The sequence below is a fragment of the Tachyglossus aculeatus genome, chromosome X1, assembly GCF_015852505.1.
Source record: "Tachyglossus aculeatus isolate mTacAcu1 chromosome X1, mTacAcu1.pri, whole genome shotgun sequence".
NCBI classification, from domain to species: Eukaryota; Metazoa; Chordata; class Mammalia; order Monotremata; family Tachyglossidae; genus Tachyglossus; species Tachyglossus aculeatus.
In genome coordinates, this window is record NC_052101.1 from 110,548,274 (window position 1) to 110,576,264 (window position 27,991).

The 27,991-nt window shown below is 56.0% G+C and overlaps 1 protein-coding gene across 1 annotated transcript; it reads right to left on the reverse strand.

Annotated features, from left to right (window-relative positions):
* Nucleotides 1-982: 982 nt before the first annotated feature.
* MYO1F (myosin IF) lies at nt 983-27,979 on the reverse strand. The gene is made up of 28 exons (XM_038772465.1): nt 27,846-27,979; nt 18,799-18,936; nt 17,132-17,221; nt 16,800-16,894; nt 16,372-16,459; nt 15,959-16,048; nt 15,454-15,585; nt 14,067-14,201; nt 13,478-13,610; nt 12,900-13,096; nt 12,637-12,717; nt 11,589-11,675; nt 10,539-10,625; nt 10,000-10,167; nt 8,940-9,025; nt 7,771-7,852; nt 7,403-7,509; nt 6,830-6,928; nt 6,536-6,680; nt 5,963-6,077; nt 5,327-5,496; nt 5,057-5,202; nt 4,775-4,921; nt 4,357-4,505; nt 3,998-4,081; nt 3,635-3,842; nt 2,823-2,992; nt 983-1,812 (listed from the first exon to the last, which is right to left on the reverse strand). Exons 1-28 carry the CDS (start codon nt 27,846-27,848, stop codon nt 1,736-1,738), a joined length of 3,309 nt encoding a protein of 1,102 aa, XP_038628393.1. The 5' UTR covers nt 27,849-27,979; the 3' UTR covers nt 983-1,735.
* Between the last annotated feature and the right edge of the window lie 12 nt (nt 27,980-27,991).

Below are 27,991 nucleotides of genomic sequence, written 5' to 3' on the forward strand. Positions count from 1 at the left end.
CTCATTACTTAAGCACTAACTCATGTTCATATTCCCTATAGCTTCTTCCCTCCTATCTGTAATTTATTTTAACATCTGTCTCCCCCAGTAAATTGTAAACTCTTTATAGTCTCCTTGTGGGCAGGGATTGTGTGCCTACCAGCTCTGTTGTAGTTTCCCCAGCGCTTAGCGTAGTGCTCTGTGCATAGTAAGTGCTCAATAAATATCATTGATTGACTGATTCTAATTCTAGGGAACTTTCCTTAGTGCTTAATGTGGTGCTCTGTAAACAGTAGGCACTTGGATTGATTATTGATTGTAGTTTTATTTTAAATGGTATTTGTTAAGCACTTACGATGTGCCAGGCACTGGACTAAGCGCCGGGGTAGATATAAGATTGTCGGGTTGGACACAGTCCCTGTCCCACATGGGGCTCACAGTCTTAATCCCCATTTTACAGTTGAGGTTACTGAAGCCCAGAGAAGTGAAGTGACTTACCCAAGGTCACACAGCAGATAAGTGGCAGGTCCTCCTGACTCCCAAGCCCATGCTGTATCCACTAGATCACGCTGCTTCTCAGGGAAGCAATCGGGAAGTCTCCTTGGGCACACACTAGGCATATGCCACCCCTCCCTACGATCTCTCCTGGCTCCACGGACTCAGATCCAGATTTCTACCATTCCTCACAGACAAACACCAGACCTGTCCGTGGAGGGAGGAGGATGAGACAGGGGAGGAGAAGCTCCAATGGGAGGGTGGAGGCTGTGGGAGGTCCCTCTAGCTCCCAAGAGGAAAGTGTGAAAAAGTGTCTGGAGGGCAGGGACGATCTCATTTGTTGTGTAGAGTGCCCAGCCCAAGATTTTGCTTCCTGGGGGTGGAGGGGCGAGTTGCCTACTGACTGGCCCAGGAGGCTCTTTGTGCCTCTGCTATGAAATGACCAACATTCATTCATTCGTATTTATTGAGCGCTTACTGTGTGCAGAGCACTGTACTAAGCGCTTGGAAAGTACAATTCGGCAACAGATAGAGACAATCTCTACCCAACCACGGGCTCACAGTCTAGAACACACAACTTGGTTGGAAATCAACTTGCAAACAACCATTCATTTTGAATCAACAGCTCAGGAAGTCCCTGTAGTTTGACAGCAACTTGGAGTCTTTTCTTGTTTCTTGGACGGTGCAAGCCGAGACCTAGGCCAGCTGCTTGGACAACGGGTGCTGAGCTTAGACGATGAGTGCTGAGCAGCCCAGGATTAGGGCTGTGTCTGCAGCCATGCCTCTCCAGCTGTGCCTGACAGAGCTGGCTGAAGGAAAGGAAAGGGTGGCTGGCTGGCTGCCTGGCAGGCTGCTCAGGAAACTGTGGAGTCTCAAGCCCCCCAGAGTCAGTGGGGGCCACAGGAAGTAGTCCAGGACGATGGATTTAGGAGAGTCCAGGGCAGGGAGAGGTGGAGGGTGCCTCTCGGTCAGCAAGGGACGGAGGGGGTGAGGTGCCCAGCTCGGCACACCATCCAGGTCCTGGCTTCTGCACACACAGCCCGTCACCGTACCGGGCCAAGAGGGCTCCCCACCCCTGCCGGTCTGCCTGAAAGTCAGTCCTGCCGGGCCCACAGGCCAGCGACGGGGTGGCGGGGGAGGGTGACACGGGGGACTCCAGGCTGGGGTGGGGTCGGGCTCAGGAGAAGCAGCGCAGGGCAGGCCAGGCATGGCCAAAGAGGGAAGAGCAGGGTTGGTTGCTGGGGCGGCTCCACTCTGGGCCTCAGATCTTCTCCACATAGTTGCCAGGAAAGAGGCCTTCCCGGCCATGCAGACGACCCTTCCACCAGCCAGATGGATCTGCAAAGATGGGTGAGTGAGTGTGGGCTGGGTGAGCCCCATCCTCAAAAATCTCCAGTGGCTACCAGTCAACCTACGCATCAGGCAAGAACTCCTCACACTCGGCTTCAAGGCTGTCCATCACCTCGCCCCCTCCTACCTCACCTCCCTTCTTTCCTTCTACAGCCCAGCCTGCACCCTCCGCTCCTCTGCCACTAACCTCCTTGCTGTGCCTCGTTCTTGCCTTCTCGCCTGTCCCGCCGTCGACCCCTGGCCCCCGGCCCCCGGCCCCCATCCTCTCCCTGGCCTGGAATGCCCTCCCTCCGCACATCCGTCAAGCTAGCTCTCTTCCTCCCTTCAAAGCCCTACTGAGACCTCACCTCCTCCAGGAGGCCTTCCCCGACTGAGCCCCCTCCTTCCTCTCCCCCTCCCCGCCCCCTGCCCTACCTCCTTCCCCTCCCCACAGCACCTGTATATATGTTTGTACAGATTTATTAATCTATTTTACTTGTACATATTTACTATTCTATTTATTTTATTTTGTTAATAGGTTTTGTTTTGTTGTCTGTCTCCCCCTTCTAGACTGTGAGCCCGTTGTTGGGTAGGGACCATCTCTATATGTTGCCAACATGTACTTCCCAAGCGCTTAGTACAGTGCTCTGCAAACAGTAAGCACTCAATAAATATGACTGAATGAATGAATGAATGAATCCATTCCCCCAGTGTCCCCGGGGGCTCCTGAGGCTCTCGGGGGTGGGGGGAGGCTTCAGACATGTCCTCTCCCAGGTGTACCCGTGTCCACCTGCCCGCCTCTGCCGCTCTGAGTCTCAGCAAGGACACTACCTTACCAGCCCCTGGGAGAAACCCCATCCAGCCTCCTCCCTCTATGGGCCCTGGCAGCATGTGGGGAAGGAGGGCCTAGTCTCTGCCCTCTTGAGGCTCCCACATAGGAGGGTCCCCAGAGCGGCTCAGGAGAGGAGGAGGAAGCCCCAGTAAGCCATGCCTGCTACACTCCCCCTTCCAGAACTCACCCTCCAGCAGGATGTCGATGACCTCGTTAACGTTGAAGCTGAGCTCATCCACATCTTGGCCCACGTACTGGTAGAGGGCCCGGCAGCGGGGTCCTGGGGCTCGGGGTTGGGGCTTAGGTCTCCCCACGCCTGGTGGAGGACGTGGCCCAATACTCCGTTTCCTCTGCATCCTGCAGGAGAGGGGGGGATGTCTGCGCCTCAACCATCTCTCAGGGGAATAGTGACCCCGGGGACTGTGGCAGGAAAGGGGGACTATGGGGTGAGTCGCTTTGGGGTCAGGTGTGTCAGGGGATGGGGAAGTACTGGGAAGACACCTGAGGGGGAGGGAAGGGAGAACCAGGGAGGGGCTGCAGCTCAGCGTAGGGTGCAACTAAGTCTCAGCCCATCCTGGAGTTTTTCCAGCAAGGGGAAGGGAGGGAAGGGGAAAGGAAGGAAGGAAAGAGGAGGCCTAGGGTACTGAGGAGAGGAAAGGCCAAGAATGCTTCTCTGCATTCTGGCAAGGAGGGAATGAAAGGTCAATTTGGTGGGCAATGGCAGATTGTGGGGAAATAAATGATGCCAGACTGTGATCCTCTGTCATGCCCTTGCCCCACAGGAAGCTGGGGATCTGGGAAATAGAACCCCTGGGTTCTTCTGATGCTTCATGGGTGCCCTGAGTCAAGTTTCTGCTTTTCTAGGGTGCCCCTGCTCTCTGTCCAGGACAGTGGTGAAGGGTCTGAGCTGCCAGCTGGGCAGCAGCACTAGTATTTGCTCAGTGCCCTCCCCCCAGCCCTCCTACTCCTGGCACAAGAGCCCCAGCACCCAACACCTACCCTGCCATGCCCTGGTCGGGCACGTTGAGAAACTCCAAGTTCTGCTCCGAGGGTGGGCGAGCCCGCATGCGCCGGCTCGCTCCCTGCTTGGGCAGCATGGCGGCGGGTGGACCCCGTGACTGCTTCTGGTGTCCTGCGTACATCTGCTCCAGCCGCTGCTGGGAACTGCCGGGTGCCATTGCGGGAGGGGCCCCGTTCCGGCAGGTTCCTGGGGACAGTGAGCATGGGACGAGGGGGCAGTGGGAATCTGAGGGAAAGGCCATGAGACCCAGAGGGGAGAACATCCACGCCCCAGAGAGGGGGAGGGACGTGGGACAGACTGCTGGGTGACAGGGGTGGAGGGAGTTGGGGGGGAGAACTCACCTCTTGGGGGGCCTGGGGCACTGCGGGCTGGAGCCGGCCGCCTACCGCGGCTCTGGCTCCGGGGAGCTCCTTTCTTTGTGGGCTCTGCAAGGAGAGGAGGCAGCTGAGGGCCTGGCCCGACAACACCCTGCTCTTTCTCCCAGGTCCCACTCTTGGCCCACTCACCTCTAACCCCTCCTTCCCTTCTAGGGACTAACCACCCCACTCTACCCTGCAGATCCCCGAAGTCCCAGCATCTTGGCTTGCCTGCCCCTCCCCGCCCCCTTCTGCCCATCCCCATCTTGCAGGAGTTTCGCCGGCCCCTTGTCCACCCCTTTCCCCATCCCGGACGTTGGAGCTTCCCTGCCCCCAACACTCACTGGAGCTTTTGGGGAGCCCATCGCCGATGCTGACCATCAGAGTCTTGCCGCTGATCTTGAGGGTGGCCATTTCTCCGGAGCCGCGGGAGAAGTTGACGTTGCGGGAGCCTCCCCCACCCCAGCCCTCCTTCTTCACTCGGAACTGGAGCCTGAGCCATGGTGGGCGGACGAGTGAGTGAGCGAGTTGTGGAGGGGGCACAGACCCCAAACAAGCCACCCATCTTCTCCCACCGCAGATCGGGTTCCTTGCCCTCCCATCAGTCTCCTGGCTTCTACAAGCCCTCTGGGGGAAGTCTTAAATTCTCTGTCCTCCCCGGGTCCTGGGCGCCGGACTACAGGGGACCATGGCCCTCCCGGGGGCTCCAGCTCCTTTTCTGGCCTAAGGCCCCTTCCCACCTTCCCTCTGGCTGCCACCTACGTGTCGTTGAAGGTGAGGGGCAGGGCGCGCTGGGTGACCTCTTCAAAGCGCTTGCACAGCAGACTGAGTAGCTCCGTCTTGAATATACTCTCCAGGAGGATGTCGGCCGCCTCCTCGTGCAGGATGAAGAAGTCATCTTGCCGGGTGCTGCCCAGAGGGGAGGGCCGGGTGAGGGGGGTGGCACGTGGTCAGGGGCCGGAGGAGCACGGGAGTAAAGAGCAGAGGCCGCCGTGGGCAGGACAGAGGACCCAGGACCTGGAGGGACCGCGAGGGGTCTCTTACCTGAGCGAAACGCTGCGCAGGACCTGGATGTCCAGGTGCTTCTTCAGCACCTCCTGCACCTGGCCCTTCTCGGGACCCTTCTTCACCTTCTCCCGCCCAATGACGTACAAGCGCTTGGGGGTCAGGATCAGGTCCCGTTTTATGGACTGCAAGGGAAGCACAGGGACCCAGATACAGCCTCAGCCCCTGAAAATGTTGGGGCTCAGGCAAAGGTGTCACCCCTCATCATGGGTTGGGGGGAACCGAAGGAGGCAGACCCGGCAGCCTCACCTTAAAGCGCCGGTCGTACTTTGTGACAGAATCGGCAAAATCCACCCTCTCTCGCTTCCCCAGGAAGCGCCGCAGCTCTGGCCGCTCCTCCAGCCCCAGATAGTCCCCTACGAAGTTCCGATTCAAGCTGTTCCTCCGTCGCTCCTTCTTGTTGAGCAGGATGTTGGAGGCTAGGAGAGAGAGTCGGCCCCAAGGCCCTGTTCAGAGGCCTGGGGGCCCATTTCTGGGCCTGGGGCTGCCCAACTCTCAGGCCCAGCCAGGGAGACTCTCTGGAGGGTGGGAGGGGAGAGGTCCTCCCTCTCCTCCCCGCCAAACCTGCCCTATCTCCCTCCCTCTCGGACTCTAGTCCCAGAGTCCAGCACTGTTAATGGCAGGCCTATCTCAATCTCTCCAGGCCTGGGAGCCAGAAAAGAAGGGCACCGAAGGGGTCGGAAGGAAAGCGGAGCAGGGGAGGGAAGGAGTATAGAAGAAGGCCCAGGGAGACAGGAAGGGGGAAGAAAATCCTCAGGCCTGGGAAGGAGTATGTCCTGGTCCCCACCCAGCTCCTCCTCCTCCTCCTCCCCTGCTTTCCCATCTCCTTAGCTCCCCTTTCTCACTCCCCCGCACCCTGCAAGTCTCCCGACCCCGCCTTCTTACCCTCTTCTCTCATCTGCTCATACTTGCGGACGGCCACGTGGCGCCGCCAAGCTTTCTGGATGGTGCGGGCAAAGCCATCAAACTTGCGCTCGCGCATCTCCTCCAAGAGGAAGAGCTGGGGTAGAAAGTTTGCGAGTAAGGTCAGAGCAGGAGTCCCAGGAATTTGCCCAGTCGGCACGTGGGGAGAGGAGAGAGGCCAGGGGCATTTGCAGGGTGGAGTGGGGATCAGGGACACTGGGGAGTGGAGGAGGGAAAAGGCCAGGGACAGGTGCAGGGGCATGATTTCTGGGCCCAAAACCTGAGATTCAGGCAGTCAGGGATGCTGGGCAACGTCTGGTTAGGGGGTGAGCGGGGAGGAGTGTGGAGCCTGGGACCCAGAGCCAACTATGTGGCCAGAGAGGTAGAAGCGGGCATGGGGCATCAGGGGCGGTGAACGGGGATGGAGATGAAGAAGACAGCGGTGGGGCACAGAGACTGGATGCGATGGGGTGCCCAGAAGGGGGACCGGTGTGGGGGAGCAGGGGATGGGGCCTAGTCTCCTCCCCTGCCCTTGCCTGCCCCTGGGAGCCTCACCGATTCTGGGTTCTTGACAAAGACTTTGGTGCGGCCCATCTGGTACTGGTCGGGTTCCATGTGCACAGAGTGAAGCAGATGCTGCACGCCTTGGCGTTCATCCCCTCGCCAGTGGGGCCAAGTCTCGGGGGTCAGGATGGCATACCTGGTGCGGGCAGGGCAGGGGGTAGCTGGGAGTCTCGCCGATCCCACTACTGTGTGCTCCCCTCCCTGCCAGACAACTACGGCCCCCTTCCCACAGGCCCCCAGAACTCTGGGTGTCTCCCCACCCCCAGCCCCCCAAAGCCTTCTCACCTCTGCAGGAACTTCTGGAATGGCCTGCGATAGGCAAAGCCAGCCCGACGGACGCGGATGTTTTCCTTCAGACCCAGATACTCCACCTGGTGCTTCACCCTGAGGCCGGAGCAGAGGATTGGGGGTGGATGAGCGGGGCGATGCAGTGGGGACTCCGGGGAGGTCAGGAGACCCGTTGGGGGTAGGAATGAGACAGGGTGGAAGCTAGTGGGGGACCATGCGGGATCGGTGAGAAGGGTGGCCGGCAGGGTCAGCAGGAACACCCGGTGTCACAAGGGACATGGGATGGGCCAGAGGGGACACTGGATGGGGAAAGAAGAAGGTCAGGGAAGCCCCTGGGGCTCAGTGGGCTTCCAGCAGGTTGGTTCAGCCAGCGCAGATGAGTCAGGGGCGCCTTTGGGGGTCAGCAGCAGTACTTGTTCTCCTGTACTCTCCCAAGAGCTTAGTCCAGTGCTGTGCACACAGTCCCAAGGATTGATGGAGGAGGAGAGGGGATGGGTGGGTGGGTGGGGGGCAGACAGGGGTTGACAGTGGTGGTGAAGCAGCGGGGAGATGAATCCCGGAGAAGCTCACCTGCTCTCCTCCCAGTCTCGGGGCCGCTTGGTCTCATTGGGCTTGATGCAGCGGATGTAGTGGGGGGTGCACTTCATCAGGGTGCTCACCAGTTCATTGGCCTGTCTCTGGCAGGGGCGGGAGGGAGGCGGGGAGAGGGCTTGTCAGCAGGGCTCAGAACCCGTCCCCCACCGCTTTTCCCCTCTTCACCTGCCTCTCCCCTATCTGCCCATGATCCCCACTCCCACCCCCACTCCCAACTGACCCTGGAGCCTGGGAGATCTAGGCCAGAGGGGAAAGGGGCCCAGAAACAGAGACAGGTAGAATTGGAGGCGGAAAGGTAGAAAGAGCCAGGAGCCAGAGCAGGTGGGAAGATAGGCCTTACTGACCTTGATCTTGGAGCCTGCCGTTGTGGGCCGGCCCTTCTTATCTGCGTCCAGCTTCTCGGGGAACAGCATCCTGATGAAGGCACTGCCAAGGGGCACAGGGTGACATGGTGAGTGGGTGGGGTCGGGAGGCCCCTAGGGTCTCATCTGCAATCCCTCTTAGAGTCACCCCATCCAGAGATGCTAAATTCACAGTCCAGTGGTCAAAGTGGAGAGGGTGGGGTGGGGCGGGGGGAACGGGAGAGGAGTCCTGAGGTTGTTTTCCAATGGGGGCCAGAAGGAGCCCAGAAAAAAAAAGCTCCAGTGCCCAGTTCCCTTGGCCAGGGCCCTAGTCCTGTATTGCCTCTGGCCCCTATTCCCTGCCCCAATCTGGACCCCTTCTGAACCCTGCTCCCCTTAATCATCATCATCATTATCATCATCATCGTTATCGTGGTATTTGTGAAGTGCTTACTACGCGTCAAGTACTGTATTAAGCGTTCAGGTAGACACAGGTTAATCAGGTTGGATAGAGTCCCTATACTACACAGGGCTCACGGTCCAAGGAGGGGGAGGACAGGTAATGGATCCCCATTTTACAGATAGGGAAACTGAAACCCAGTGAAGTGAAATGACTTGCCTAAGGTCACACAGCAAGCAAGTGGTGAAGTGGGGATTAGAACTATGGTCCTCTGGCTCCCAGCCCGTGCTCTTTCCACCAGGCCACATTATTCTCAGTCATCTTTGCTCACTACCCACCCTCTGCCCAGAGCCTGCACCCATCCCTCTCTCCAGCCTCCCTGAAAGGCCTGAGGACAACCCTTCCACCCAGGGTTGGACTACCTCCACCTAGCAGGCCAGGATAATTCCCTGGTGGCCAGGCCACTGGATGGGGAGCTTCCAGAAGGCAGGGATTCTGGGAATTGGTAGCAGGCATCTTGAGTGATATCACTAGAAGCAGGACTAGGACTGGATCAAAAGGGCTCCTACTCCCTCCCCACTCTGGGAAAGTGTGCAGAAAGGCCGGTTTCCTTTACAGGCTGATGGGACATGCCCAAATGCCCTCTGGTTATTCCAACTCTGGCCCTGGCCCCAACACTTTTCTCTCTCTCCTGTCTGACCTCCCACCCTCTGCCCGCCCAAGGCTTCCCTGTTCACTGCCCACTCCCGACCTCCCAGCCTCCAGGCCTCACTGTTCGCTGCTCTGCATGAGCTCGATGATGTCGGAGAAGAGGACGTCACGGTTGCGCTCACAGAAGCCGTTGATGTCATAGGAGACCTGGAAGGGTGGGAGTGGGGCAGGAGAAGGGCTGAATATCAGGGCCTGTGGAGGGGCCAGGCCTGGGGAAGGAGCTGGGATCTTCTCTGCCCCTCCCTCCCTCCCTCGGTCACATATTGCTGGGGAAAGCGCATGCGTGCTTGTGCACTGGGGATGGTGGTTCATCTGGGCTGCATGACCCTGTTTGTGCAGTATGCGAGACACGTTGGATGCACATGTGACTCTGTAGATTATGCATAGACCCCAATTTTAGAGCGTGGACTGGTGATAATAATATAACTGGAATTTGTTAAGCGCTCACTCTGTGCTAAGCACCGTACTGAGTGCTTGGGTCAATTCGAGATAAGCAGATCGGACCCAGTCCCTGTCCCATGTCTGAGATGGAGGGAGAACAGGTATTGAATCCCCATTTTACAGATGACGAAACTGAGGCTCAGAGCAGTAAAATGACTTGCTCAAGATCACCCAGAAGGCAGGTATCAGTGAGCTTGTGGGCAGGCAATGTGCCTGTTTACTGTTGAATCGGACTCGCCCAAACGCTTAGTACAGTGCTTTGCACACAGTAAGTGCTCCATAAATACGACTGAATGAATGAAAGAATGAACTCAGGTCTCCTGCCTCCCATACTCCTGTACTCTTTTCACTAGGCCACGGTTCTCCCACACACGGTGTCCGTGCCCGGCCCAATTCCAGTTTAGTCTTTTGGCCAGACTGACTTTATTCCCTGCCTGCCTGCCTGTGACTGTGGCACCTGCCCCAGGGCGTGTTGGGAGCTGGGGACTCTTCCTGTTTTTGGCTTGCCAGCCCTGAAGGCAGAGAGCCTTCTAGTGAGGCTGAGAGCAGAGGATACTGGGCTGCAGTTATGTCACAAGGGATGAGTTAAGGCTTTGATTTGGGGAAGGCAGGAAAGTGGCCGGGGCCCTAGATCCAGATTGGGGAAGTCTGGGGTAGCAGGGTGGGGCCGAGCCGTGTACCTTGCCTGCGTAATGGTGGATGACAAAACCAGAGCTCCAGCTGTTAAAGTGTTCATGGCAGCCCACGGCGGCCTGCAGTTTCTGCAGCAGCGTCTGGTCAGCCCCACCCCCCGTGGCATGCATGGTAGCACACACGTCGTCCAGGACACTCATGATGCCGGGAGGATTCTAGGGGTCAGAGAAAGGGGCCGGAAAGCAGGAGTTAGGGCCCAGTGGGGTTGGGGTTGGCGGCGGGGGGTGGGGGTGGGGCCCTCCTCGAGGAGCCTCCCTATGACTTCACTCTTCGCTGCCCCGCTCAACCTCCCCACCAACCATGACCAGCTGGCCCTCCTCCTCCCTCAGGGATGCTGACTGAGAGGGGAACTTGCATGGCATTTGCATGGTGCCCGTTGTTCAAAAGGCCCAGAGTTCCCCCAACAGCCTTGCCATTTTCCCCTTTGCTCCCCAGATGGAAAATCCCTAAGGGCTCAGTTGGGCCCTGCCCTGCCCTCTTTGCCAGGAGCAGAGCTAGACCGCTGGCCTTGTTCCCTCGCTCTCACCAGCTTGTTCTCGATGAGGTCACACACCACCTTGTTGTTGAAGTACTCGATGGGAGTCCACTTGATGCCTTCCTGCACATACTCCTCCTGGAGGGATGGCAAAATGGGTGCGGGTTCAGACAGTTCAGGGACAGCCCCGAAATTAGGGGATGAAGGGCAGTAGCCGGGTTCATGGCGGCTGCAAAACCACGTACAGTTTCACCTTCACAGAGCTTGGAGAAACAAGATTCCAAGTGGGGAGCAGAGGGCAGGTCAACAGAAGGCAGGGAGCAGAGGAAGGGAGCAGAGGGCAGGGTGCAGAGGGCAGGGAGCAGAAGAAGGGATCAGAAGGTAGGAGAGGAGGAAGGGAGCAGAGGAAGGGATCGAAGGAAGGGAGCGAAGGCAGGGAGCAGAGGGAAGGGCGCAGAGGGAAGGGACAAGAAGCAGGGAGCAGAGGACCATGTACAGTCCAAGTACAGTTTCATGTAAAAGTTTCACTTTCACAGAGCTTGGGGAAACAACAAGATTCCAAGTGGGGAGCAGAGGGCAGGGAGCAGAGAGCAGGCCAGCAGAGAATAGGGAAGAGAGGGCAGGGAGGAGAAGGCAGAGAGCACAGGTAGGGAGCAGAGGGAAGCAGGCAGAGGACAGGAGCTTCCTTCTATCTGGGCTTTAATTTTTTTTTTCAGTGCACTCTCACATGATCTCATTTTTATCCTCACCTCATCCCTGGGAGATAGGGAGAGGCAGATATTATTATCCCCATTTTCCAGATGAGGAAACTGAGGCCCAAAGAGGCTAAGAGATGTGCCTGAGGTCCGGCAGCCAACCAGTGGCAAAGCTGGAAGTGCTCTTTCCACTCCATCCCGCTCCCTCTGAAGAAGAACAGAGAGTCTTCCCCTTAGTTGGGTCTGTCAACAATCATCCCATAGCAGCTTCCTTTCCCCATGCTGGGAAAGGCCAGGAGTAGAGGGGCAGCCCCAGGGGCTCAGACTCCTGGTGGGGCAGATGGTGGCACTGCCCTGTGGGGGAGGGAGGCCGCTAACCGCTGCCTGGGTCGATCCCCTCCCATACCTGCTCGGCCTTTAGCGTCAGCTCAATGAAGATCTGCTGCAGCTTCTCATTCACAAAGTTGATGCAGAACTGCTCAAAGCCGTTTCTCTGGGAAGCAGGGAGGAAGAAAGGGTTGAACATTCAGAAGGATTCCGTATTGACTAAATTTGGTGTGGGCAGGCACTGTCTCTATTGCTGAATCGTACCTTCCAAGCGCTTAGTACAGTGCTCTGCACACAGTAAGCACTCAATAAATATGATTGAATGAAGGAGTGAGAGTTAAACTTCCAAGCGACAGCAACAGCAGCAGCTCCCTTGGTGTTGGAGCCTGACTGGGAAGGGGGCTCTGCTCTCTTTATGTAAACCCTCATTTACTCTTCTCCCACTACCTTCGGTGTCACCTTTGCACTTAGATTTGCACCCGTTATTCACCCCTCCCTCAGCCCCACAGCCCTTATGTACATATCTGTGATTTATTTATATTAATGTCTGCCTCCCTCACTAGACTGGAAGATTGTGGGCAGGGAACTTGTCTACCAGTTCTATTATATTGTACCCTCCCAAGTGCTTAGTATAGTGCTCTGTACACAGTAAGGGCTCAAAAAATAAGATTGATTGATTGACTTAGGGGGAGGAAGAGAGACTGCCTTTTCAGATCCAGCCAGATGTGGGGATGAAATCTCCCATTAGCAGCATAATTTTCAAATACAAAGAACAGCACGCTCTCTCTGTCTCTGTCTCCCTTTCCTCCCTTTCCCTCTTAGCCACCTGGCCCCTCAGTGCTAACACGCTCTCTCAGCCTTCTCCTCCCCACCCGCCCCCAACCCTCTCCCATGGCTATCCCTGTCTATGCCTGTCATCCCCTCTCCCAATAGCAGTTCAGATGCTGGGGAGATGGATGTTGGGTAGGAATGGTGTAGATGTCTCCTTGTGGCTTAACTAGCGTGCTGCTGTTTTCCCAAGGGATGAAGGGATTGGCTGATCTCGAATCTTATTTATCAGGGTAGGGGTGTCAAATTCCACCTGGATCAGGGACGGGGAGCGGGGCTTAGAGGAGGGAAAGGTGTACCTGGAATATCTCAAATCCATAGATGTCAAGCACACCAATGCTGTACTCCTGGTGGGGCTTCTGCATGGCTCTGTTTATGGCCTGGTTGGGAGCAGGGGAAGAGAAACAGGAGGAGCCAGCTCTCAATCCTAGAGCACCACTTGCTACTAATTCCCTCACATCCCCTCCCAGCCCCTCTCCTCTCCGATTCTCCCTATCCTTTTGCCCCCCTCATCCCCATTCCCCCTTCTCCACCATCCCCCAACACCCCCCACCCCACCGACCTCCACCAGGAAATCGAAGAGCCGGGCGTACAGCCCCTTGGCCAGGGCATCGCGGCTGTAGGCGGCCTGCTCCACGTTCAGAGTCACGTCAATTGACTCGCTGCGCCCGCCCCACTTGCTGTCCATCTTGCGGCTGGTCAGCTTCTCGTTGAGTCGCCCGCTGTCCACGCCCAGCAAGTAGGCAGGGAAGGCCAGCACTGAGAGAGGGGTAGAGGGAGCCATCAGCAGGGCTTAACCTGAGGTCGGGCCCCTCTGGGCATGGCAACTCACTGTCTCTATAGAGTGGGCAGCATTACTGTAGTTGGTCTTAACAACAAGAATGCCATTGCGCATTCCATGTCATTTTACGTTGAAAATTTAAATGACACAAATCCTTTGAGCCCAAGCTCTTCTGTCCTTACAAATTCAGCACTGGCTGTCAGGTACTGGTCCCCCCACTACCCACATGGGGATCCAGGGTGCCAGAGTCCCTCTCCTCCCCCAAATGCCCAAGAATCTCTCTGGGCCCTTCTTCCTTGGTCTCCGGCCCCTGGCCCCTGCTCCTCCTCCCCACTGGTTGGCCTGCAGGGCAGACTCACAGTCGGCACTTTCCACTTGCGCGTAGTTGCCCTGCTCACAGAAGCTGATGTTGCCCAGGTGAAGGATACCAGCTACAATCTGTAGGACCAGCTGTTGGACCTCAGTGGGGATGCCAATCACCTGCATGGCATTCTGGGGACACAGAGCAGCTCCATTTAGGGCCCCCATCCCTTGCACCTATCATGCTGTTCTGGGGCAGAATGAGAGTCGGGGGGTGACTGAGCTGGGGAAGGGAGGGGGGTTGGGAGTGGTTGGGGGCCTAGGAATGGCCCTAGGCTAGCCAACTCCCCTGTTCTCTCTCTGGACATCACTATCTCCAAGTTGCAGCTGAGCCAAGGGGGCCCAGCTCCCCAGTGCATTTGGGGAAGGCTGGGAGTGGGTAGAGGGTTGGGGGGAGGACGGCGGATGAAATGAGGACTCCTCTGGAATTTCTGCCTTCCCCTTCCTTCCATCCCTTCTGTGGCTTCTACCAGCCCAGGGTTCTCACATATGCCAAGGAGCCTCCCTCTGGGCAGTGGGCCACCTAGCCTTTTGCTCTCCTCCCTCGCCCATAGGAGCAAGGGTTTCTGGAGCCCTCCCCCTGCCCACCAGAGTCTCGTGGAAGTCACTGCGGTCGTCGGTGTCATCCACTTTGTAGGTTTCAGATTGGTTGAGGTAGTAGTAATAGTCAGGAGTCATAATGCCCAGGTTCTGTCGTTGATCCTGGGAGGCCCCCTCAATTAGCTGGAGGGGAGAGAAAGCAGGATTGGGGGCGGCCTCTTCCTCCGGGCCAGCCACTCAGTCTGTTAGGCACGGGCTATTTTGAGTGTCCCCCTGTATGCAGAACCCTGTTCCGGGCAGTTGAGGAAGAGATAGAGGAAGGAGAAGGCCTGGTCTCTCCCCTCAGGAGTCTGACAGTATGATGGGGGAGGCAGGACACTTGCGCATGCTGGACACACACACGTACACACACACGCTTTCTCTTTCTCTTTCTTCATGTCTCTCTGTCTCTTCCTCTCTCAGCTGGGTGCTGTGGGGAGTGACAGAAGGAAGAGAAGACAAACATTCCCCCCTCAGCTGACAGTTTGCACTTTAATGTTTCATGTAAATTAGAGACCTGGCCACCTCAGCTGTGCAGACGCAGCCAGGGTCCCAGAAGGATGGCCACAGTGCTCTGCACGCAGTAAATGCTTAATAAAAACTGTTACTATTACTACTATTACTATTATTACAACAGGAACCAACCGGCCTGATGTGCCCAACTTGGGCACCAGTGCAGGTTGCAGACCCAGGTGTGGCACAGCACAGGAAACAATCAATCAATCGTATTTATTGAGCACTTACTGTGTGCAGAGCACTGTACTAAGCACTTGAAACAAGTGTTGCCCCTGCCTCTGACCCCTGGAAGCTCCTTCTGATTCCCTCCAGCATTCATTCATTCAATCAATCATATTTATTGAGCGCATACTGTGTGCAGAGCACTGTACTAAGCACTTGGGAGAGTACACTACAACAATAAACAGGCACATTCCCTGCCCACAACGAGCTTACAGTCTAGAGACAGACGTTAATACATATATATGTATATAAATTACAGATATAATAATAATGATGATGGCATTTGTTAAGCGCTTACTATGTGCGAAGCACTGTTCTAAGCACTGTGTGGGATACAAGGTGATTAGGTTGTCCCACGTGGGGCTCACAGTCTTCATCCCCATTTTCCAGATGAGGTAACTGAGGCCCAGAGAAGTTGAGTGATTTGCCCAAAGTCACACAGCAGACTAGTGGCGGAGTCAGGATTAGAACCCATGACCTCTGACTCCCAAGCCCGTACTCTTTCCACTGAGCCACGCTGTACCTGAGTGCTGTGGGACTGGGACGGGGGAAGAACAAAAGGAGCACGTCAGGGCGACACAGAAGGGAGTGGGAGAAGAGGAAAGGAGAGACTTAGTCTGGAAAGGCCTAGCCCCCAACCTCCCCAACGGGCTCATACCTGGTAGTAGATATGGAAGCCACGCTCGCTCTCGTTCTGGGTGACCACACGAGATTTCTCCAGCAGGAAGTTGGAGATCTTTCCCCCATCGGGCTCCCCTCCCCGACTGAATTGGATCTCAAAGTACTTGCCCTGGGTGCAAGAGAGAGGACCATCAGTGGGAGTTTATTTGGGCCAGCCGGCAGGCAGTAAAAAGCTGGCCACGCTCCCTTCGGAATGACCAGCTCACTCCAGCTGGGGCATACCTGGAAAGGTCCCTGGAGCCCACCCGGACTCCAAATTTCAGTTTAGGACAGGGAGAACCGACCAAATATGTGTGACTTCCTCCTCAGCCCGGCTTGGGGGTTGCTAGGACCGGCCAGGTCTGAAGTGGGGGTGGAGGAGAGGGGATGTCTAGGGTGCTCAGTAGCAGGAGGGGCGGGGAGCTGAGGACCTCAGGACTGAGGGTTGGGAGGGCCAGCCGGGAAGGGGTTGGCGGGTGGAGGTTCCAACTGAACAGACTCACAAAGCGGCTGGAGTTGTTGTTGCGGACGGTTTTGGCGTTGCCGAAGGCCTCCAGCAGCGGGTTGGACTGCAGAATGATGTCCTTCACATGCTGTGGGGGCAAGGCCAGCATCAACACGGTGGCTGGGGCAGAGGGTGGGGTCAGGGCTGGATTTCACTACTGACCTCAGGGCACCTTAGCTGACAGGCCCCTCTGACCTGGCACTGGAGGCGCTGGCACTGGAGAGTCCCCAACACCCCCAGAGACACACGAGTGCCAGGATCTGTGGCCCATATGCCAGGCACTGAGAGGTCAGGGAGCAATGCCAGGGGGGCACGTGGGCTCCTGGCTGAGGGCTGACGTCCCTCCCTCCCTTTGGGCGACTGGAGTGTCAGCCTCAGTCACCCCAGGTCCCCACAGCACCCACCCCTCACCTGGACCTTGTCTCCCCCGCCGGACACCTTGGAGATGTAGCCCATGATGTACTTGGCCGCCACGGTCTTCCCTGCCCCACTCTCTCCGCTGTGGGGACATCCACCGCCTCAGTGCAGGGAGCAGCACTGGGGCAAGCTGGGGGGCTGGGGCAGGGGAGAGGGTGGGCCCAGCCAATGCACGGAGGAGGCCAATGTGGCCCTGGCCCTAGGCACACACACACCTGTGGGGACACAGCCCCAGTGCTCCCAACCCAACACTGCTCTGGGAGCCAAGAGTGGAGCGCCGTGCCCTCTCCACCTCGCCACTTCTCCCAGGTGGGTGAGGGGGGATACAGCATTTCCCGCCCCAGGACTTCCCCCTCCACTGCAAATCTGAGGGCAAGAAAGACGGTGGCGGGGAGAGGCAGGGCAGCTTGGTAAGCCTATACCTGATAATGACACACTGGTTCTCGCCATCAATGAGCATGTTGCGGTACATATTGTCGGTCAGTGCGTAGATGTGGGGGGGGTTCTCGTACTGAGCCTATGAGGCCGGGGTGGAAGAAAGGGGTTTGGGTGTCAGGGTGCATGTCCCTTAACTCCAACCATGCAGGTCCTTTCACACACTGCTTCCCCCCACCCCCGCCCCGCTGCTTGCTCTCTTCCCCCGCCCCCCAACTGCCCCCTTCCCCTCCCATCTGTCTTTTGCCTTTCCCTCTCTTCCTGCCCTTCTCCCCACCACCTCTACTCCTCCTCTGCCCCCGCCAGCCCATCCCCTCACCGCTCCCTGGTAGAGCTCGATCTCGCGGTCGGTGAAGTATGGCATCTGCTTGAAGGGGTTGACGGAGATGAGGACAGAGCCGATGTAGGTCTGAGCAGCTGGGTCAAGGGCCACAATCTCTGGGCTGTCCCTCTCTCCCCCAGTGTGCACACCCCCACCCAGCTCCCCCCAAACACACACACACATCCTCTCCCAGCTGGTCCAGGACTTATTGCCTCTTTAATTCTTCTCCCACGTTCTCCCTCACCTACGGCATCTACTTATCACCTGACCAGCTCCCTCCACCCTCTCTCCTTTCCCCTCCTTTCTTCTCCTTTCCCATCTTCCGGGCCCTCTCTCCCTTCCCCTCATATCCTTGTGGCCCCGACAATCTGGCGACCCGACATTTAGGAATGCTTTACTCACGACTCAATTAAGACAGGTCAGGTTTCCCCTTCCCTCAGTTCCACAGCTCTCTAAGCTCCCAGCCACCATATCTGATGAGCAGAAGAGTCCTCAGGATAGTGTTGGGGGTGGGTGGAGCAGAGCACTCCAGGGAGATGGAGATAGAGATGGGGAGGATGTTGGGGATGGGGATTGTCCTTACCTGATTTACCTTTTCTTGAGTGGCCTTAACATTGAGCCAATGGGAATCTGTTTGAGGAAACTCAGACCACTGGCAAACAAATGGGGCCACAAAGGGGAGGACTGGGAGTGGGGGAGGGGAAGAAGGGAACAGAGTGTACACCCAGGTGACTCAGGCCTGCCACCCCTAACAGGCCTTGGGTACTGGCCCCCCCCCCACCCCCAACTAAGCGGAAGTTGAGGGTGCATGTTAGTTGACCAGGCTGGACTGGAGCTGGGGCCAGGGTCGGGGTGCTTCCTGTGAAATGGGGAAGTCTTAGGGGCATTGAGTCACCCTGGAGGGAGAATGTGGGTAGGGGGGTGAAGACATCCTTCCCCTTAGGAGCCAATGGGGAGAGAAAGAGGGATCAATTGTGAAGTGGGAGGGCACAAAGTGGGCAACTTGCTGGGGGCTCAATCTTCTCTCATTACCAGGAGTCACCCGCCATCCTGCTGGTCTGGAGTAGGGCCAAAATAGAGTCGGGGTGTGTGGGAGGGGTGTTGTCTGAGCTAGAACCTTCCTCCCCATCCCCACCCCTCCTTTTCTGCCACATCCACCCCTAAAGCCACTGCAGGCCCAGTCTATGGGGAATGCCACCCTGGTTCTACCCTCAGAACATAAAAGACTGTGTGTAGGAGAATATGCTGGTAGTGCCTGGGGCAGGACCATCCCTAGGAGAGGGCAGAGCCCCTGGCATGGGAGATGGGGGATGGGGTCAGGATTAGGAGGGAAGTTGAGGACCAGACTGGTGCAGTCTTTCCACCCTTACATTGCTCCCCACAACCTCCTCTGAACTGGCCCCCTGGAGCCATTGGTCCTGTTCAGAACCTTCCTGCTGCTAGGGTGTGGGGTCCCTGTGAACTTGGGGCTATGAGGTTTCAGGTCAGCCTGCCTGACAGCAACCCCCTCCCCTGTTCTGACCATTCAGGGAGGGCTGCATAATTTGGTCGGTGCCAAAAGTGCTGAAATGCCTAGGCCCAGCCCTGGCCCTGCCTCCTACCTTGGCCCTGACTGCCCCCCCTGCTCTCACCCCCTCCCTTCCCCAGCCCTCATTGGAGGATGCGAAGATATAGTCGTCTAGGAAACGCTTCTTTAGGTTCTCCACGATGGCCTCCTCACTGACCCGGGGCAGGAGCACCATGTCGTCCACGCCACTCTGCTTCACATTGTGGCTCTGCCAGTGGAAACGCTCCTTGCTTCCCTGAGGGTGGAGGAGAGGAGGGTGGTGTCTGAGCCGGAGTCAGGATGGGGACCTCAAGTCAGAGCCCAAACTCTAGTTTCTTCAGGCTGGGCCAGTCCAACCCAACAGAAAAGGAGCTGGGGTGGGGCAGTAAGGACATAGAAGGACAAAAACATGCCAATTTCCTGTAATACAAGCTTCAGATTTGCAGCCATTGATTTAATAAGCAGCCTTAGAGGGGCTTCCCTGCCCCCCCCCCCGCAACTCATAACCCCAAGCATGCCGAGTGCAAGATGCACTCTGGACCATGAAGAAGGGCCGGGAAGATGACAAGGAAGGAAGGTAACTTTGGCCCTGACTCAGGGCAGTTCCTATCCTAGTCCCCAATGGGGCAGGTCCTGGGGCTGGAAAATTGTGGGGATGAGGCTGTCCCCTACCCTATACTCTCTGCCAAACTCCACACCTATTCCATCCTCCTCACCCTTGGGGAGTAGCCGGTAAAGGGGGCTGCTAGAAGTGTGGGAGCAAAAATGTTGGGGGGCGGGCGGAGCTGTGGGAGACGATGGAGAAGTCTCATGTAGAAAATGGGGCTGCTCTGCCTTGGACTGCAACAGAGTGCAGATCCTGTGCCCAGACCCAATCCTGAGTCTTCTTCAGCCCCCATGACTATCAGAGACTTGATAGCATTGAAAACTCTCCCCATGACCCAGTCTATTAACTCTAGGTGCTTGGGGTCCCATGTAAAAGACCAAATACTGCCACCAACCAAAAAATGCCAGGAAAGACCTAAGCACATACAGTCCCTACCATCGCACTAGCTGCAGTGACGTTCAGGGGATCAGGAAAAAGGTCAACGGTTGAGTGTCATACCAAGCAGGTAGCCGCCGGCTGTGTCACAAGTACAGGGTTCTGCCCCAGCAGCTAGGACTTAAATTATCCTGCGATATTACCAGCCCCCTTTAAAGAAGGAAATGATTTTTCTGGCAGCTGTTTTTTCCTCCTTCTTTTGGGTTTCATTGTTCTCTTATCATTCTTTTTGTAGCTCAGATATTCTGAGAGAGCTGTGGGTTCTCATTTGCCTTACCCAGAGACAGTCAGACCGCTCTTCTGCAGTGTGGGTTTTTCTTCTCTTGCCTGTTTTGGAAACTTCATCGTCACACTCCTTACCCTATTCGAAGCTGGGAGAATTGTGTTGCCTTTCCTATCCCGGCCTCTCTGTAAAAAGAGGCAGAAGTGGCCCCTGGATAAGGAGCAGGGATCAGAGGTCGTTTGGATGCATTTGAAGACCCTGGGCTGAGCAGAGAACTCTGAATTCAATGGACAACTATCTTGTGGTCCCGAATCTAAGGTAACCCAACAGTACTGAACAGAAAAGCATATTGTTGCTAAATTGAGGGTGATAACTGTGGTTGTTCAAATCATCTTGAACCGCCTAATATTTAAAAATGTGGTAATTGCAGGAAGCAGATGATGGGCGTGGAAGGTTATGGATAGAGCTAGCATGTTGGGGAATGGGTGGGACTAATTAGGTGAAACGTCCTGAAGGAAGTGGCCTTGGCATGGGGAATGCCTTGTGGCCAGGAGAACAGGGGCAAGGGCTTGGCAACTGAGGGTGAGGAGCTGCAGGACAGGTCATCGGGGCTGGAGCAGAAGCTCCAGGCTGGAGGGTAACCGGGAATGAACGCAGACGGTGGGGGGCGGGAATCAGCTGGTGGAAAGTTTTGAAGGGCACCATCAGAAGATTGAATTGGATCCATGCCCAGCTGTCTACCCCTCTCCTACCCAGCCCCTCTGTGGAGCCCCAAGGTCCTTTCCAGCTTGGCCCCAGCACCGCATCACCTCTCCTAGTCAGTCAGTCAGTCAGTCTGTTACTGAGCGCTTACTGTGTGCAGAGCACTGTACTAAGCGCTTGGGAGAGTACAAGAAAACAATATAACAGGCACATTCCCTGCCCACAGTGAGCTTACAGTCTAGAGGGGGAGACAAACATTAATATCAATAAATAAATTACGGATATGTACATAAGTGCTGAGGGGTCGGGAAGGGGGATGAATAAAGGAAACAAGTCGGAGCTACACAGAAAGGAATGGGAGATGAGGGAATGAGGGCTAAGTCAGGGAAGGTCTCTTGGAGGAGATGTGGCTTCAGTAAGGCTTTGAAGCTGGGGAGAGTAATTATTCAGCAAAGGTCACAGCATAATAATAATAATAATAATAATAATGATGGAATTTGTTAAATGCTTACTATGTGCAAAGCACTGTTCTAAGCGCTGCGGGGATACAAGGTGATCAGGTTGTCCCACGTGGGGCTTACAGTCATCATCCCCATTTTACAGATGAGGTAACTGAGGCTCCAAGAAGTTAAGTGACTTGCCCAAGGTCACACAGCAGACATGTGGTGGAGCTGGGACTCGAACCCATGACCTCTGACTCCAGAGCCCGGGCTCTTTCCACTGAGCCACGCTGCGCCAGGCTCAACCTAACGTTGGGGGAAGGGCGAGCACACTCTTGGGAGATACACCGGGCATGTCAGTCCCTGTCCTCCTTGGTCCAGGCCCAGAGTGGGATCAGGGATGAGTACAGGCCAACTCAGCCCATGACCTCAGTCCAGCCTCAGACTTAGGTGGGGGACTTCACCTCCCTTGAGCCCCCGCAGCTCCTCATTGAGGGGAGTCCAGCACCAATGAATGGAAATGAGAACCTGCTCCCCTCCCCCTCCCCGCCCCCTCCCCGCCACCCCACTTTTGGCACTTTGTCCCTGGCTCTTCTCCTGGGAGCCCTGTAGGCCTGAAAGTTGGGAGCTTTTCAGGCTGAATAACTGGTGGGTATTGGCCTGGCCCTGGCCCCCAACCCTGCTCAACCTCCACCCACCTCCTCCTGACCTCCTTCACCATCCAGGCCCCAACGTTGCCCTTCCTCAGCCTTTCCCTTCTCCTTCCCACACCTACTCTAGGTTTCCAGCCAGCTCCAGCCCTCAGCCTCAATTCCCAGCCTCAGTCCTAGCACCAGGCCCAGGTCCAGGTCCAGGCCCAGTCTCAGCCCCAGCCCCAAGTCCAGACCCCAGCCCCATCTCCTAACCCCCGATTCCAGCTCCCAGCCCCTAGCTGAGTCCCAATCCCTAGCCTCAGTCCCCACCCCCAGCCTCCAGCTCTAGCCTCTGCTTCCAAGTCCTTGCCTGAGGGGAGTAAAGAAGCACTAACTTCCTGGCTCTGGGCCCCAACCCCTCCATTTTTTTTCTGTGCAAGTCTCATTGCTGATGCTGGCCCAGAGCTCAGCTGGACCTAGAGAAATGGGCCAGTGGCCACTGGCTGGATTTGGGGTTAGGGAGAGGGACAGACTCAGGCCTCATGTTTCCTCTTTCCCGCTCTCTTCACTTACTCTCACTTCCTCTGCTCCACATTCTCTGACTGACCCAGATCCCGACCCCGGGTTCCCCTTTCTTCATCCCTTTCACTTCCCCCCTGACCCTGACTATCCCTATCTCCTGAGGCCTCGGGCCCTGGCAGTGTCTCCGGAGTGGTGGACTCAGGTTTGAAAAGCTCAGCTGAGTTTGCCAGGTGCACGGGGATTTGAACTGTGCATGCTATTCACATCCAAAAGGCCAGACATACCCTCGGCCCTTGCTCTGGTCCTGGCAGGGCCCCTAGTGCTGGTGGATGGAGCAGTTACATTGGTTTGGGCCAGAAGGCCAGGGTCTTGTTTCACTGGGTGCTGGTGAGTAATTGCAAGCTCTTGCCATACACAGAGAGACCCTGGGATGGCCATTGACAGCTTTCCTGAACAAGCTCCTTGTGGGCAGGAAACATGTCTACCAACTCTTTGTATTGTACTCTCCTAAATGCTTAATCCAGTGCTCTGCACACAATAAGTGCTCAATAAGTAATAATAATAATAATGTTGGTATTTGTTAAGCGCTTACTATGTGCCAAGCACTGTTCTAAGCACTGGGGTAGATACAAGGTAATCAGGTTGTCCCACATGGGGCTCACAGTCTTCATCCCCATTTTACGGATGAGGGAACTGAGGCCTAGAGAAGTTAAGTGACTGAGGCCTAGAGAAGTTAAGTGATTTGCCCAAGGTCACACAGCTGAGAAGTGGCGGAGCCGGGATTTGAACCCATGACCTCTGGCTCCCCAGCCTGTGTTCTTTCCACCGAGCCACGCTGCTTCTCTGTAAATGCCATTGATTGATTGATACCGGGGTGAGGGGATGCCTGCAACAGCACATGTGTTACGCTGGGCACCCAGTTAAGTGGCGCAACCTTGTAGCCACCATTTTGCAGATTCTTCTCTGAAGCTACTGAGATCCCCTCAGGGTGGCTGTAACCCAAAGAATCTGAACTTAGGACTCTGAAATAAGCCAAATAGATTTGCACATTAGTTTGTGGCTAAACTGGGGGCAATTTAGGATCTGGGCTTGTGGACTGGATGGGGAGGTAGGCAGGAATCGGTGGGGAAGACTGATTGATTCAACCCTCATTCTTCTCCCGCCCCGGGCATGTCTCCTTCTCTCCCACCCAAGGCTTAGCTGTTAAAACTACCCCATCTGAAAGAGCTAGCCCCCTAATTCATTCATTCATTCATTCAATCATATTTGTTGAGCGCTTACTGTGTGCAGAGCACTGTACTAAGTGCTTGGGAAGTACAAGTTGGCAACATATAGAGACGGTCCCTATCCAACAGTGGGCTCACAGTCTAGAAGGGGGAGACAGGCAACAAAACAAAACATATTAACAAAATAAAATAAATAGAATAAATATGTACAAGTAAAATAAATTAATAGAGTAATAAATATGTACAAACATATATACATATATACAGGTGCTGTGGGGAGGGGAAGGAGGTAAGGCGGGGGATGGGGAGGGGGAGGAGGGGGAGAGGGAGGAGGGGGCTCAGTCTGGGAAGGCCTCCTGGAGGAGGTGAGCTCTCAGTAGGGCTTTGAAGGGAGAAAGAGAGCTAGCTTGGCGGATGTGCGGAGGGAGGGCATTCCAGGCCAGTGGGAGGACGTGGGCCGGGGGTTGACGACGGGACAGGCAAGAACGAGGCACAGTGAGGAGGTTAGCGGCAGAGGAGCGGAGGGTGTGGGCTGGGCTGTAGAAGGAAAGAAGGGAGGTGAGGTAGGAGGGGGCGAGGTGATGGAGAGCCTTGAAGCCGAGAGTGAGGAGTTTTTGCCTGATGCGTAGGTTGATTGGTAGCCCCTGGAGATTTTTGAGGAGGGGAGTAACATGCCCAGAGCGTTTCTGCACAAAGACGATCCGGGCAGCAGCGTGAAGTATAGATTGAAGTGGAGAGAGACAGGAGGATGGGAGATCGGAGAGGAGGCTGATGCAGTAATCCAGTCGGGCTAGGATGAGAGATTGAACGAGTAGGGTAGCGGTTTGGATGGAGAGGAAAGGGCGGATCTTGGCGATGTTGTGGAGGTAAGACCGGCCCCAGTAGGGACTCTCCCATTCCTCCCTAACTGGAATTTAGCTTTCATTCCTGGTAGTTTGCCCCCAAAGTACAGAATTTCTTTCCCCATTTCCCCACATTTAACTCCAGCTCTCCAACACCAGCACTTACCCCCTCAAAGACCCCCCGCCCCCCACATACCACCAGTATTTATTTCATCCCTACCTCACATACACAAAGCCCACGGATTTAGTTAGCCTAAGGGCTGGACTACAAGCAGCCACACTGGCTATCCTCTGCCCCCACTTCCCCCCAGGTTCTGGGTTGATACCCCAGGCCTCATTCATAGGGGAAATCAGCTGAGAGCAGAGGGCCTATCCTGGCTCATTTTCAGTCACCACCCGAGTCCTGGCACTTGAATTACAATCGATACTGGGCTGGGCTAGGGCTGGACTGGGCTGGCTGGGGCTGTGCTGATAACTATTATTATTACTATTACCAGACTGCTGTAGGAGGAGCTGGGCAGAGGTAGGAGCTGAGCCTGGGTGGGGCTAGGCAGGGGTTGGGCAGGAGAAGGTTCCCATGTGTGATACTCATCAGGGGAGTTATTGTGGGGCAGGAAGCAGGAGAGGACTCGTGGAGCAGTGGAAAAGCAGTTACTGGCCTGGGCTCCTTCGACTGCAGGGCTGTCTGTCAGCATGGCAATGGGCCACTCTCACATTCATATTCATAACCCGTGGGCGAGGTTGGGTCACATGACCAACTCCCTACTGACCCTTTCCTTGGCAGGGAGTTGGGGGCTGGTGGGGGGGGGGGGGTGTTCTGTGAAAGGCTAACCAACATGCTCATCTCTCCCACCTACCCTGAGAGCCACGCAGCCTCAGGCTCCCCCTAAGAAGGGGCAGGGGCGGACCCTGAGGAGGAGACACAAACCCAGACTCCTCTTGGCCCTTTAAGTCTTGGGATGAGGAAAGGGGAAGATGGGTGGAGGCGGGCAGGGAGGGGGGTGGTAGGGGAGAGGGGCCCTGCCAGGTCTGTGGTTGAGACTGGTTGTTTTGAGCCAGAGTCTAACCCGGAGTTTTTCCAGCCTGGGCCTGGAAACACTGAGAGGAAAAAGAAAAGGCAGTCTGGGGAGAGGTGGGTCCGGAGAGAGTTCGGGGCATTTCTGTATTAAATGAATGTTGTACAAGGTCTACGTGAAGCAATATGCAAACGAGTTGCTTCTTTGGAGCTGAGAACCCAGCTTCTGTGAGAGTTCTCCTTTCGGAGGAACCTGGCCACGGGCTGCATGACATGAACAAAGAACCAACTGGAAAAAGAAACTATAAACGGCTGACTTCCTTTCCAGCAAATAAGCAAGCTGAGGGGAAATCCTGCAAGCTGTGGTCGCCGCTTGCTTGCCGCGGTTCTCGCCCACTCCTTGCAGACCACCTGCCCTTCCTGGTCCCAGCAGGAAATTGAAGCAAGAAGCCTTGATGGGAGCAGGAGGAAGATCCAAGGGTGATCTTGTCTCTGCTCCCACCCCAGTGATGCCTACAAGCCCCCAGCACATCAGACTTTGTCTCTCTAAGGGACTCAGGGTAGGTCAGGATGATCTTCCCTGGGACAGAAAGAGCTTGAATTATTGAGTGAATTCCCCCAGAGCCACGAGAAGGAAAGGCCCTCCTGTTGCGAGGTGCTAGCCAGCACAGACTGGTGTTCCCCAGCCCTCAGTCCTTCTCTCCACCCCCACACCTCCGGCAACATCCACTGGATTCCCCAGGACCCACAGAAGGTTGGAGGTGTGGGGGGGGGGGGGGGCGGGAGTCTTGCTCCCCGGGGGCTGTTGCCTTAAGGCCCCAAATGGCACTGCTTGGTTCTGTCCATTCTGCTTGGTTCTGGGGCCAGAAGGGTACAACAAGGAGCTGGAGCTGCCAGGTCAGTCGTCAGGGGCTCTGTCCAGTCCCTCAGACCAAGGACAATGACTGTGGGAATGGTGTGTGTGTGAGTGTGTGTGTGTGTGTGTGTGTGTGTTGGTGTGTGTTGGTGCGGGGAGTGGGACGAGCTAGAGGCAAAGGCCCCCAATTAAGCTACCAGAGAGAGCTGGGTTTAGTGAAATCACCCTCACCCTTACCATTAGGTTTTCACCCTCCCAGACAGATGCCCCAGCCATTAAAGATTCCTAGATGGACCCCACCGCCAATGCACCTTCTAGACTGTGAGCCTGTTGTTGGTAGGGACCGTCTCTATATGTTGCCAACTTGTACTTCCCAAGCACTTAGTACAGTGCTCTGCACACAGTAAGCACTCAATAAATACGATTGAATGAATGAATACAGCTTCCAGGAGGGCAGGTCCCACCACCATTATAAACTTCCTGTCTAGCACTGCTCTTCCTATTACGGCTACATCAACACCTTCAGCATCACCATTAGGCTGCCACGCACTGTCACGGTTCCAGCAATATTAACACCAAGAGCATACTTGTCACTCCATCAATCACCATTTCAGCTTCGTGGCCACGATCATGATAGCCTGTCCCCGATTTGGCTTCATGGCAGTTGTGCCATCACAGTAGTACCATCCCTTACAAGGGACGGTTACTCCTATCATCGCACGGTCACACCCCACCGGGGCTGTTTAGAATAACAACATCACTGTTACAGCGATGCCATCCTCTTGATGATTCAAGCCCAGCAGGGGTTTGCTAGGTGCCTGGCCCTCTCATTCACTCATTCAATCGTATTTACTGAGCGCTTACTGTGTGCAGAGCACTGTACTAAGCGCTTTGGAAGTACAAGTCGGCAACATGTAGAGACAGTCCCTACCCAACAACGGGCTCGCAGTCTAGAAGGGGGAGACAGATGACAAAACAAAACAAGTAGATAGGTGTTAAAACCGTCAGGCTCCCCCAAGCCCCTCCCCGGCAGATAATAATGATGGTATTTGTTAAGTGCTTACTAGGTGCCAAGCACCGTTCCAAGCGCTGAGCAGATGCTCCTCTTCTGCCCCATTGGGAAGACCCCAGTTCAAATGAACATGATGAGCAGGGAGGGGGTTTCCCTGGGGGCAGCACAACTGTCTGCCTCAGCTGACTCATAGCCAAACCCCCACCCCTCCCATTCAGTCTGAAGAAGACAGGGCGGGGAGGAAAGGTGGCAACAGTTCCAGCCCAACCCAAGGTCCCAAGTCTTGGACTACTTCCAAGTCCTTGGGGAACACCTCTGCCCAGATTGACCATGAACCCCAGGGCCCCTGGATTTATTCGCTGACAGTTTACTCTCCTCTGCAATGTGGAGTAGCAGCAGAGCGGGGGCAGCTCTGGAGGTTTGACCCCATAGATATATCTTTCCTCTGCCTGTGCAGGACCATGCTAGAGGGCACGGATCCAAGGCAGTGGGAACTTGCCTGGGACAGGGCCTGACATCCCCAAAGTCTGCCTGGAGCAAGAGCAGAGCTCATGGAGGGTGCCCAAGGGGGAAGAGCTGGCATCCCTTGAGGGATGCCCATGGTAACACAGTACCCAGAGCGAAGCGGGACAGCTCGGCCTGCAGAGACTCACCATGGTGGGTACAGACTTGGGGCCCCGTTGCCCCGTGGGGTCCCGGGCGGTGAGGGGAATGCAGTCTGGGGTTGCTGGGAGGGCCGAGATCAGGAGGCCCCAGGCAGGGTGTTGGGCATCGACCCGGCAGTGGATCTAGAGTGTCG